Source organism: Chamaea fasciata, unplaced genomic scaffold, assembly GCF_029207755.1.
Source record: "Chamaea fasciata isolate MVZ Bird 193981 ecotype frontalis unplaced genomic scaffold, bChaFas1.0.hap1 SCAF_20, whole genome shotgun sequence".
Classification (NCBI taxonomy): Eukaryota; Metazoa; Chordata; class Aves; order Passeriformes; family Sylviidae; genus Chamaea; species Chamaea fasciata.
In genome coordinates, this window is record NW_027094105.1 from 7,579,861 (window position 1) to 7,592,051 (window position 12,191).

The following is a 12,191-nucleotide window of genomic DNA, read 5'->3' on the forward strand; positions in this document are numbered from 1 at the left end:
GAGAGGTGTGAATTCCGCCCGCTCTCCCCCCTGCCTCCCCCCCCGTCGCCGCTATAAGAGCGGCCGGCGCGGGCTGGGGGGAGCCACTGCGGCGGCTCCTCCTCGCTGGAAGCCCCGGCGCTTTTGGCTGCCCTTTGAAGTCGGGAGAGGGAGAAGGAGGGAGGGAGCGTCTGGGGCCGCCGCTGCTCCGCTCCGCGCCGCCGCCGCCGCTCCCGCCCGGCCCCGGAGCATCGTCCTGCCCGGCCCCGCCGCCGCCAGGTACGGCCCGTCCCGTGCTGTCCCATCTTGTCCCATCCTGTCCCGTCCGTCCCATCCCGGCCCCGCAGGGGTCGCGCCTCGCCGGACCCTTCCCGGCTGCCCGCTCCGTGGAGATGGAGCTCCTCATCCCAGCCCCGCATCCCTGCCCCGCATCCCTGCCCCGCATCCCAGCCCCGCATCCCTGCTCCGCATCTCTGCTCCGCATCCCAGCCCCGCATCCCAGCCCCGCATCCCAGCCCCGCATCCCTGCCCCGCATCCCAGCCCCGCATCCCCGCCCCGCATCGCCCTCCCGCCGCCCGTGCGGGGCTGGCCCCGGTGCCGGCTCCGCGATGCTGCTCGGCCACATCCCTCCCCCCCTTTCTTAATTTTCCCTTCATTGAACCAGGCAGCCCCGAGCGCCTGTAGGATAAACTCGGAGCGCGTTCTGGTGTTGGCTTCGAGTCAGGAGTGTCTGGGAGCCTTAATGAGAACCAAGTGTAAGGCAAGGCTCAGCCACCTGTCCACGGGATCCCCGGCCAAGCGCTCCGGGCTCCCATTAATCAATGGATCTGCCTCTTGGAAAGTCTCTTTAGCATGCTGCACCTCTACCCCAGGGCGATTGCAGAGCGGATTTGGGGACCTGGAAGCCCTGGGGTAATTTTTCTAAGCCAGGCAGCAAGGCGGGGCTGGTATTGCCGGCAATTCTGCGATGTCAAAACCGCTGCAAAAACCTTTGCAAGGAGAAGAACAAAACAAAACAAAACAAAAAACCCAACAAAAATGAGTAGGAAAGAAGCTCTTTATATTGCAGGTCCGCAGTCCTGCCCTCTCTCCCCAGGAGCAGCACCTCTCCCATCCCCCTGCTTCCCAAAGATACTGCCTAGCTCCTTTTCAAGGGAAATTAGCTCAGGGGAGGATATTTTTTTTCTTTCTTTTTCCTGACAGACATGAGCCGCTTTGATTGCCTGGAAGCATGATTTCCTGAAACCTGCTCCTTTCTGGCTCTTGCAGGGAGGTTCACAATAAAACGTATTGTGGTTTTTGAGCCGGGTTTTATTTAAGAAAATGCCATTCTGGGTTATTCTCTTTCATGAGGCAGATGGAGAAAGAGATGAAAGGCTGACACTTGGGATACTTCATTTCTGCTCTTTAATTGTGGGTCGTGTCTTTTCTGTAAGAACAGACGTCTTCCCTGGGAACCGAGAGGAACTGGAGTGGAATAAATGAAAAAAAAGGAGGAATAATGGCTGTTAATTGTGGGGGTTTTTTTTTGTTTTTGAAGCCTTTCATCTCATGCTTCCAGGAGCAGTCCTGTAAATGGGGGTATTTAAATGCACTGTTTTTATAGATCCAGGAGCACTTCTGGCTACTCACTCTGCAGCGCTCGCCTCGGTGTAAGCCAGGCTCTGTTCCAAGGCAGGCTTGGAGCAGTGTCAGGTGCAGCCACGGGAAACCAGTGCAAAGTTGTGGTTTGACAGATAAAAACCGAGCTGGGAAGTGAACCTGCACCATGTTAATGCTTCTATTAATCAAGTAAAACTTCAGGCTGGAGTCCCTGCAGTCGCTGGTGGTCGGTGTCACCAAGCTGAGCGGGAATGCAGGAGTAGAGCTGTGGAACCCAGGCAAAGCTGCAGCTGGTCATGGGCCTGGGTGGGAGTTGTGCTCAGAGCAGTGTTTGGTTGCTTTCTAGGATGAAGATATCCAAGTGGAGGTGGAGCAGCATCTCCCTCAGTGCTCACTTGCAGCTGAAAGGGACCCTGGCCCTTCTTTTTGTGGGCAATGTTGTCTTTGTCATAGCTCAGGTAAGGTTATCACGTTTTTGGGGGGTCTCTGGGCTTTAAAATGCTCTGGTGTCTGGGATAGGAACCCCCTGGGCTTGCAGAGCTGCTCTGTGCATGCACCAGGCCTCCAAAAATCGTGAGGACTTCTGACTTGCCTTCACTCTTTAGTCTGGGCTTAGCCTAAGTTGTACTTCCCATGGCTAAGAGCACCCACAGAGCATTTCAAGGACTCTGAAGGGCCATGCCCTGCTCTTGGGTGAGCATCACTCCTTGCTCCCTGCAGTGGCTGGAGCTTTCATTTACTTTTCCATGCAATCTTTGCAGTTCCTTTGCCCTCTGATGCCTGGTCACAACAGGGGGTGGGAGGTGGGGGGGTCAGGGACCCTCCTGAAGTGACAAACCTGTGTTGGCAAAGAGGGCACACAGGCTCCCCCACCCTGCTGGCACCCACTGACCTGCTCTCCTGCTCCAGAGGGGTTTTTAAGGGTTTGCTGAGGCTTCCAGTGGAGCTTTCAGCTGCAGCTGGCTCTGCAGCTCCCTGAATTCTCTGTGGAGCAAGAGTCAGAGAGCACCAAAAGTCTCGGAGAGTTTAGGGTTGTTTGGGAGCTCGGTTTTTGCCAACTGAGCGAAACAATGAGAGTTTCCTTTCCTGAGGAATCCCAAATATTGCCACTTCATTCCAATTTTGTAATGAAAACACAATTGCAAGAATGTAGAGATGGAAACCTCAGGCTTGACCTCAGCTGGAGGAGGCAATGCCTGGGTCGAGCGGGGCAGGCTGGGAGAGGAGGGCTGCCCTCAGTGTCCCCACACTGGCTCTGGGGTTTGGATGTGACTCCTGCTTCTCTTCCCTCCTCCCTGCTCCCAGCAGGACCTGACACAGACGTCCAACAGCCTGGAGGAGGGCTCAGATGTCACTGCCTACTGGTGGGGAGAGTGGACCAAGTGGACAGCGTGCACCAGGACCTGTGGGGGAGGTGTCAAATCCCAGGAGAGGCACTGCCTGAGGCAGAGGTACAGCACCCACGGGCTGGCCAGGGGGTCTGCAGCTGCCTGACCCAGAAGGTCACAGAGAAACACTGGTGGAAATGTGTCTGGCACTGATAGAAATGTGTCTGACAAGCCCTGCTTGAACGGGAGTTGATTCCTGAGCTTTGGGCATCCCAGCCAGCAGCACCAGCTGAGTGATTCCTGTGCTGGCCCCGCAGTTTCTCCAGCAGGGGTTGGAGCAGAGGGGCAGCAGGCACAGACTGAGCCTGTTCTCGAGGCTTTGGGGCACAGCAGTGGGGGCTCCCTGGTGCAGGGCTGGTTGGGGACCCACTGATTCCACCTGCTTGTGCCTGGCACTGCCCTCTCTGTGCAGTGTGGTTGACAAAAGCCACCTTGTAAACCTTGTCCCCAGGCCCTCATCCCACGATACCTCCTGGAATAGTTGATGATGCAGGTGTCAAAGCCACAGAGACCTTTGCTAAGAGCTCCAGGGAGACTGACAGATCTCTGTGTGGCCCTGCTGTGTGGACACCGACCTTACAGAGGCAGAGAGTAAATACATTTAAACAAAGGAGAATGATTTCTGGGCCCCCCCCGCCTAACCACCATTTCTTATTTCTTTATTCAGAAGGAAGTCAGTGAGTGGGCTGGCTAACAAAACTTGCACTGGAACATCCAAAAGATACCAGCTCTGCAAAGTCCAAGTAAGGATATCCTTCGTCTTGTTGGGAGCACTCAGTGTGGAAAGCCATGTGTGGCATTTCTGGGTCCCCTTGGAGAGGGGACACCATTTGTCCTGTAGCTGCCACCCCCTCCGAGCAGCTGGGGGTTCCCTTCTTTGATTCCCATCACCAGTGTCGGGGCTTTGGGCGTTTTGCCATAAAAATCAGAGATTGGCTCTGGCAACAATTCCCAGGGGGTTCCTGCAGTGGGGGGAGGAAGAGGAGGAGGAGGAGGAGGAGGAGGAGGAGGATGTGGCCCTGGCTGGGGAAGGTGATGGAAACACTCCTTGCAGCTGGTGGTGATGTGCCAGAAACCTTTCCCGCACTTTGTTTCCCTCAGGATGTTAATGTATCCCATTCTAGGAGTGCCCTGTGAACGGAAGGAGCTTTCGAGAGGAGCAGTGCTCATCATTTAACTCCCATGTGTACAATGGCAGAACGCATCAATGGAAACCTTTATATCCTGGTAACAAGACATTCTTTGTGTGTTTCATAATGCTCAGCCAAATATTTTGATAGTTATGATGCTGCAGCCCGCAGGAAGGCTCCTCCTCTGCTGTTTTAAAGGGGTTTTTCGGGAGGCACAATCAGCTGTCTCCCGAGTTCAAAGGCTTGTTTGGCAGCTGCAGGGTAGCTTGAAAATTAAATAACGACATGAATTCGTGTCTGTAGCCTGTGTTGGTCACAGCTCCCAGGGTCCAGAGGTTGCAGGAGGATGTGGGAGCAGGGGGTGCTGGGCTGTGCTGGCAGGGACAGCCAGGCTCACCCAGACAAATGTCCTTAGAGCCAGGGCCACTGCTGGCTGTGCTGTTTGCAGTGATTTTTGGTCTGTCCCATGCCCTCTGTGTGCTCTGTCAAATGTCACCGAGATGTAGCCGGTCATTTTGGTCATCTGGGGTGTGCAAGAACTGCAGAGACAACATGGGACTGAGAAACGGAGATTTTATTGAATTTTTAGGCACTGAACTCACATCAAATTCAAGCATTAAACACAAGCCATGGATGAGCTTTAGAGCTACTGGGAAGCCAGGACCCTTCTCCTGAGGAGGCTCCTGGGCTCAGGTTCTTCAAATTCACATTTGGGTGCCTAAAAATAGAGATGGGATCTACTGCAACTTTGTTCTAGGAGTCTCTGTACATACCCAAAAACGATTATCTTCATCGAATCAATTTCCCTGTGTACCAAGCCCCTGGCTCTCCAGCCTTGGCAGGGTCATTGAGGTGGAGTTTAGTCCATGAGCTATTTCTCCTTGGTAGCTTTTGTCCCCTGAAGGTGACAATTGCCTTAAACACAATTGCTGTTCAAGCTGACTCACCAGAGACCTTGCAGGAATTGTTCTATGTTTAAGCAGGCGTTCCTGGGGGATTTGCAGCAGAATATTTTGACACTGATGCTGCCCTGCTTGGGTGTGCAGGCCAGCGGGTCTCTGATTGCTCAGGAGTTGGTAGAGACAAACATTCGGCATCGGGGTTCTGATGCAAATACGAGTTTGTCATCTCCTTGCTGTGGGTATTATAAAGTGTGGGATTATTGTGCTGGTGGGTGCTGCCAGCCAGTTGCTGTCTGCAGAAAGCAAAGGGTGAATTAAGTCCATCTTGGGTGAATATTTATGGAAAAGCTACAGATTACAAAATGCTCGGGGTTGCTATGGTTTTGAATACAGTCTTACATGTGTATTTCCAACAATATATCTGTGAATTTAACTCAGCTGTGACGTGTTGCTATGTGGACTTGCACGTTTTTGTGCGTAATGTCCTTGCACAAAGCAGTGCTGCTGCCTCAGTGCCTGCCCTGGGCTGCTGCTGGTGATGCCCCTGGCATCCCCGGGACACCTCTTCCTGCCAGGCCGTGCCGAGGCTGTCACACTGCCCAAGTGCCGTCTCCTGCCTGTCCTGAGACACAAGAAATGGCAGCTTCTGAACTCTCACTGCTCTGCAGTTGTGCTGCTGTTGTTTAGCTTGGCAGAGGTTCGCTGGCTTGGGTAGGACGGAAGTTGTGGTGTTTCTGCTGTTTTTGAATCTCTCTTTATATCCTTTCCCCTTAGATGACTATGTTCACATTTCTAGCAAGCCCTGTGACCTTCATTGCACCACCGTGGATGGTCAGAGACAGTTAATGGTTCAGGCCAGGGATGGAACATCCTGCAAATACACGGATTTCCGAGGGGTTTGCGTGTCTGGAAAATGTGAGGTTGTTAAACATTATAGCAAAAATACTGTTAGTAGCATGCAGAGAATCGCAGTGGGTGCGACGTTTGCCTGACCCTCAGTGCTCTGTCTGTGCATTTTTTAGCCCATTGGCTGTGATGGCATTCTCTTTTCCACCCACACCTTGGATAAATGTGGAGTTTGCCAAGGAGATGGGAGCAGCTGCACCCACGTAACCGGCAGTTACCGGAAAGGAAATTCACATCTTGGTAAGGCTTTGGGGACCCAGGGCTTGAGTTGAGAGGGCTGGGTTTAAAAAGAACTCTTTTTTTTTTTTTCTCTAAATCACTTTAAGGTCTTACCAACTGCCCAGCTTCAGTTTTTCCCACGTGTTCTATGCCGCTTGTGAATTTGGGCAGAGAAAACCTTCTTAAAAAAAAAAAAAAAAAACCAAACAAACAAACCAGGAAATTTGCGTGGTGTTTGTCAGACGGCAGAGGTCTCTGATGATGAGTGGTGCAAAAGGGTTATGCAAGAGGCTGGTATCTATTTCAGTCTTTTTTAGTCATTTAGCCAAAAACAGGACACTCATGACCCAGTAAGACTAGAAATAAACGATCTGTAATAACAGGAAGCAGCAATGTCTTGAAAGACCAGGATTTCAAAAATCGGTGTGATGTAAAGCAGCCGAACCTACATGTCCTAAATATAACAGTCTAATTCAGGAATTGTGATTAATGCTCCCTGAGATGGAGCAAACTGCAGGAACTTCAGTGCCTGTGAGAAGACCTGTCCTGTCCCATCTCTTGTCTGGTGCTAAGCAAAGGCAAGTCAGAGGAGAAACCAGCTCCCATCTCCTGCTGGGGTTTTGGGAATGCTGGTTAACACAGGGATCAATAGAGAACCACACAACAGCCTCTCTAGCTAATAAAACCATCTGCAGATGTGTTTTCTAACATCAATTTAGATAAACATGATATTTGTGCATGTAAGAATTGAATCCTTTCCCCCTTTGGATGTGTTTTTCCTCCATAAACCAGGACACACAATTCACACATTTTTCTTTTCTGTTACCAACAACCTCCTGTTTGCAGCCTAAAACACAAAGTGTCGGGGCTTTTTAACCCATAGCTCATTAAAAATGTGGGTCCAGGCCAGGGTGTTTGATGGAGTGCAGCTCTGCCTGAGGAGGGTTTCTCTCAGATCACTGGTTACAAAGATCCTTTCATTAATCCGTAGTTTCCCGTAGGCTATTCCCTGGTAACGCACATTCCCGCCGGAGCCAGGGATATCCAGATAGTGGAGCGGAAAAAGTCTGCAGATGTTCTGGGTGTGTATAACCTCTTGGTGCTTCCCTAGGATGCATGCCTATGCTGCCTAATGCTTTTTCCAACGCGGAGCTGGACGTGGTTTTGTCATGGAATCACAGAATATCCTGAGTAGTTGGAAGGGACCCACAAGGATCAGCCAGTCTGTTTGTTGCAGACACGAGTTAAATCCGTAGGCAATGTAAATCCAACCGTGCTGTCCGAGCCAGGGTGGTGCTCCTCTCTGCAGCCCGAGCACCTGGGCTGTGTTTGTCAACACTTTGTCTGCTTTAGAGCAGAAAATGTTGGTGAATGTCGTTGGGATTTCAGCGGGGTGTGACAGACACCCTGGTGCTGGATCACAGATGGCCAAGTGACTTCACCTCCCTTGTGATGCCCTTAACACTCCCCTGCTTGGGGAATGTGCAAGGACAACAGCACCGAGGGGATGTGACCTACGTGTGGCCTCGCTGAAGTGTTGGTGACCACACACCCATCTCACAGGGGAGGTGACAGAGTGGCTCAGGAGCAGTGTGGGAAAACCCAGACTTGCCAAAGAGAAGCATGTTTGCTGCCTCAGGGGCTCGTGGCCTCTGGAAAGTGGCTGTCCCATCCCTGGGAGTGTTCAAGGCCAGGCTGGGTGGGATTTTGAGCAGCTTGGTCCAGTGGAAGGTGGACCATGGCAGGACTGAGATGAGCTCCAAGGTCCCTTCCAATACAAACTATTCTAGGATGATTCTATGATTGAAAAAGGCTTGATGTGGGCTAGCTTGGGGTGGCCTGTCTTGGGCCACTGCTGGCCCAGGGGGCATCAGCTCCCAAGGAGGCTGCTCCTGCCCTTGGCCACCTGCCAGTGCTCTCTGCAGAGCTGGGATTCCTCAATGATCCTCCTGGTGCCAAGGGGGTGACAGGAGCCAGGGATGAGTGTGAGCCACATACCCAGGGGTTTGCAAAGTGGAGGGACACCCAGAATTCTGCAACGCACCCTCACGTGGTGTGTGTTGCAAACAGGTGACCAATGCAGTGCCATGTAGGAGAATTTCATTTTATTGCTGTGACACTCTGATTTTACCCCCTGAACGAGGCAGGGGCAGCATCCAGAGCTTTGCCCTTGCACGTGACGGCACTGACTGCGTTCTCTCTCCTTTGAAGCTGTGGCTGATGAAGCTGGGTACTATTTCTTCAATGGGAACTATAAAGTGGACAGCCCAAAGAACTTCAACATTGCAGGCACGGTGTTCAAGTACCGCCGGCCCATGGATGTGTATGAGACTGGCATCGAGTACATTGTTGCCCAGGGACCCACAAATCAAGGGCTGAACATAATGGTGAGCTTTGACTCCTCATGTTTTCATGATGGGGAAGAGAAAACCCACCTTGGATTGAGGGAGGGGTGAGCATGGGAGCAGAGCCCTGCCAGGGTTTCACATGAGGTGGGGAGAGGGAGCAGTGACTGCCCAGTTCCTTATCCAACCCTGTTTTACTTGTGTCAGTGCTCTTGGGTTCAGGCAGGGCTCTGAGTGGTGAATGTGGGTTTGGTAACTCCTCTCTGTGGGGAGAAGACGCCTCAGGCACTGCGAGGGGATTTCTCTTCTGCTCCTTGGCCTTTTTATCTAAGTTACCTGGCAGGAAAAGCAAAAATAAGGAACTGGGCCAGAGAGCTTACACAAGTGCATAAACCTTAAACCCCAATTCTTTCTCAAAAGCAAACCATGTAAAACCAGGTATTTGGAGAAAAGTCCCTTAATTTTCTTCCGGGCAGCCAGCCAGGGCCCAACTCCTGACATCTTCCATGTAGCCCCAGGCTCCTCTGGAGGGGGAAGGGATGGTTGCTTGGGTTCTTAAAAAGCATCAGATCACAATGGGGTTGTCTCATCTGGGAGTCCCCAGCCCCAGTGGGGTGCAGCACCTGCAGGGGAGGGTGTGCTCCTCAGAAAGCCACAAAAAGTGGCTTTGCAAGTGACACTCTTGTGAAGTGGCTGCCCCGAGCCTGTGGTCACTCAGTGGCCAAGGAGGAAGTGGGACCTGTGGCTGGGGTTAATCCCCATGGCAACCCTGCCAAATAACCCTTGGAAAATGGTGCTGGGTTCCAACTGTGAAGGAAAACAGGCTGGAAGCAGCAAAATGGGTGATCTCCAACTGCCAGCTCCAAGATGAATCCCACGCTTTGCGTGCCACAAACTCCCTGCACCAGCCAACGACTTGATTTCTTTGCTAGGTCTGGAATCAAAATGGCAAGAACCCATCCATCACGTTTGAATACACTCTCCTGAGGAAGCCACACTCAAAAAATCTGCAGCCCATCTACTACACCTTCTCTGAGTCGGAGAGCGAGGAGAGCCGGGAGTTTGACGGAGACGTGCCATTGGGCTTTATCCAGCACAATGCAACCTATTTTGGGAAAATCTCCAGGGAAAGGATAGACTTGGAGAACCAGGTGTTTGGAAGGCAGGACACGGAGGAAGATTTAAACTTGAGCAAAGGTCAGGAAACCAATGAGGTCTATGAAAGAGCAGAAACAATTGACTGTGAGCCAAAACTGAAGGGCAAACAACCCCAAGGTAAGGAGGAGACTTGGGCCTCACTGTTCTGCTTCTCAGAGCTCTTGTTGAGAAATGCTCTGTTTCTACCTCTGGTGGTTCTGCTGGTTTGTGTTTTGGAAACCTCGGAAAGTTCTTTAAAACATCTCTGCTCACAAATCCTCTTTGCCCTTCAGATTCTGGTTTCTGGTGGGGGCGTGTGGGGGTTGGACACCGGGTGAGATCTCCCCGCTGTGCCCTGCTGTGCTTTGCCTCATGCCAAGGACAGGAGGGAGCCCTGGGTGCACAAAACTCCCCATCACAACACCTCCCGTCACCTCCCACCCCTCCAAACGCCTTAGCAACTCCTTCCCATTTGAGTCCCTTGGGCATCCCACCCCCAAAGTGCCTGGAGTGCCTTCCCAGCATGGCTGCATGGGCTGTGGGGCCAGGAGGGCACCTTCCTTTCACCTCTGCTATTGCTTCGGGCAGTGCTGGCGGGTGCTGAGCTCCCCTCTGGCCACACCATAGCGGGATAAGCCCCCCTTTAAGGTGCACACCCATGAGATTCCCTCTCCCCAGCCCCCAGCCCCTGCCCCTCTCCCCCCGTGTGGCTGCTCAGGCTCCGTCCCCGCTGCTCCGGGCTGCTTTCCCCTCCCAGGCTCCGTGCACTTTGTGGTTGTCACTGTGGTTTCCCCCCTGTTGGCTCCAATCTAGATTCAAACGTAACCAGGTCTACTTACCAGACAGACCATGACGAGAGAGACGCGGAGCCCAGGCTCAGCTCCAGGGAGTTCCTTCTGGAGAACGCCATCACGGACAAGCTGCTGGGCAAGGCCTCGGACTCCAAGGAGCTGCTGCTCAACGTGACCATGAACAGCATCTTCGCCCAGGGGGACCCGATCAACTCGCTGGGGTCACCCGTGGACAGCCTCTACGTGGACTACGAGGACAGCGATGGCCTCGTCACCTACTCGGTCAACAGCACCTACATGGAGCTGAGCAAAGCCACCAACAGCTCTGCAGAGACACCCTTCTCAAACGCCACCGTCACCATGAGCAGCCCTCCAGGGAACAGGACCCACAAAGCAAGGTAGGAGACGTGCTTTTCATTACAGTAAATTTTATTTATTGCTGTTCTCAGCTCGTAATAGCCCTGTGCTCAATGCATGGTTTCCATCTCTTTGGAAGCAGGAGGTAAGTGGGGGTGGGGTGGTGAAGATGTTCTGTTGGGAGTTAATCTGGAAGGAAGGGCCAGAGGTTTGGGAGCAGGAAGTCAGGAGAGCATTTAAGCAAGAGGAAAACTCCACGTCCCCCTCGGTGGGCATGTTGGGAAGTTCATGCTGGTGTTTGCCAGCTGGGGCCTTGCTCTCTGCTGTCACAGCTTCTTGTCTGAGCCGTGGCCACGAAGAATCCTCTTCCTTTTGCCTTCTCTTGGTGTCCTGCTCCCATTCCCCAGCCCCTTCCTCCAAGTTCTGATGCAGCAGAAGTTGGTCCTGGCCCCTTTTCACCCACCCTGTTGAGTGCCACCCACGATCCTCCTCACTTGGGATGGCAGCTATATGCTTCCAGCAGCTCCCGGGCGTGGCCCTGCCATGGGGAGCTCCACTGTAGGTCCTGCAGGAACAGCCTGGCTTTGATGCCTCAGCAGCTGCAGAAGCAGCTCGGGGAGCCGCAGCTTGGACAGGAATAGCCAGAGCTCTGCAGTAGCAGCTCATTGATTGGTACTGGGACCGTCACAGGACTCCTTTAGATGGCTGGTTTGAGTGGAAGTGGGGAGGTAAAGAGAGGCTTAATGTAGCTTTAGCAGCGGATTTTGCTCTGGGGAAGGGTGGGAGGAAGTCTTGGGGTAGGTGCTGATCCCCAAGCCTGGATCTATCAGCTTTTGAGATGCCCCAGGGCTCTCTGGGGAGCAGCCCTGATTCCCAGCCCAGAACTCATTCCCAGAGTGGGCACACGGGGACTGAGATGGGGCCAGTGCTCACAGCAGCAATTAGCCCTCCAATTAACCTTCCTTCATGGTCAGCCACACAGGAGAGCACTCCCTGGGCAGCTTGAGCTGAAACTGGGGCCTTGGGAGTATGCACGTCCCAGAGCCAAGCTGCGGATTTGGGCCCCGCTGTGCATCCCCACGGCACCCCAGCCTCCTGTCAGCCTCCTCCTGGAGCTGTAAAACACGGGATAAGATGCTGAGCTCGAGGAGATGCAAAGCCCTGAGCAGATGCTCCCTCTGGTTAGAGTTAGCTGGATTTGCCCACAACTTCCACTACGTTATGCTAAAGACACTCATGCTAAAGAAAATGGCCATGCAGCCAAATGGATCAACAAACTCCTTAATGATAAGAACGTGAAAACCTTGCCAAGGGCTTGAATCTATCATCTCTCCTCGTGGCTTGGCTTGGGAGAGCTGCCTTCAGCTGCCAAAGCAAGCATTTCATCTGTCCTCTGACAGAGAGGGCAGCGCCTTCAGCTGCCCTTACCCTGCC

General features: G+C 53.0%; 1 protein-coding gene across 5 annotated transcripts in view; it reads left to right on the forward strand.

The window, feature by feature from the left end:
* The first annotated feature begins 116 nt into the window (after positions 1-116).
* ADAMTSL2 (ADAMTS like 2) overlaps positions 117-12,191 on the forward strand; it is a 29,352-nt gene continuing 17,277 nt past the window's right edge. For 2 of the 5 annotated variants that reach the window (XM_066201154.1, XM_066201158.1), the window contains exons 1-11: positions 117-258; positions 1,929-2,040; positions 2,891-3,033; positions 3,638-3,713; positions 4,095-4,197; positions 5,777-5,922; positions 6,025-6,148; positions 7,129-7,209; positions 8,339-8,514; positions 9,405-9,747; positions 10,423-10,798. In XM_066201154.1, the coding sequence (XP_066057251.1) occupies positions 1,930-2,040; positions 2,891-3,033; positions 3,638-3,713; positions 4,095-4,197; positions 5,777-5,922; positions 6,025-6,148; positions 7,129-7,209; positions 8,339-8,514; positions 9,405-9,747; positions 10,423-10,798 (1,679 nt within the window). In that variant the 5' untranslated portion in view covers positions 117-258; position 1,929. Of the gene's footprint in view, positions 259-1,928; positions 2,041-2,890; positions 3,034-3,637; positions 3,714-4,094; positions 4,198-5,776; positions 5,923-6,024; positions 6,149-7,128; positions 7,210-8,338; positions 8,515-9,404; positions 9,748-10,422; positions 10,799-12,191 lie in introns of those variants that run through there. The other 3 variants (XM_066201155.1, XM_066201157.1, XM_066201159.1) reach the window with 3 other exon arrangements.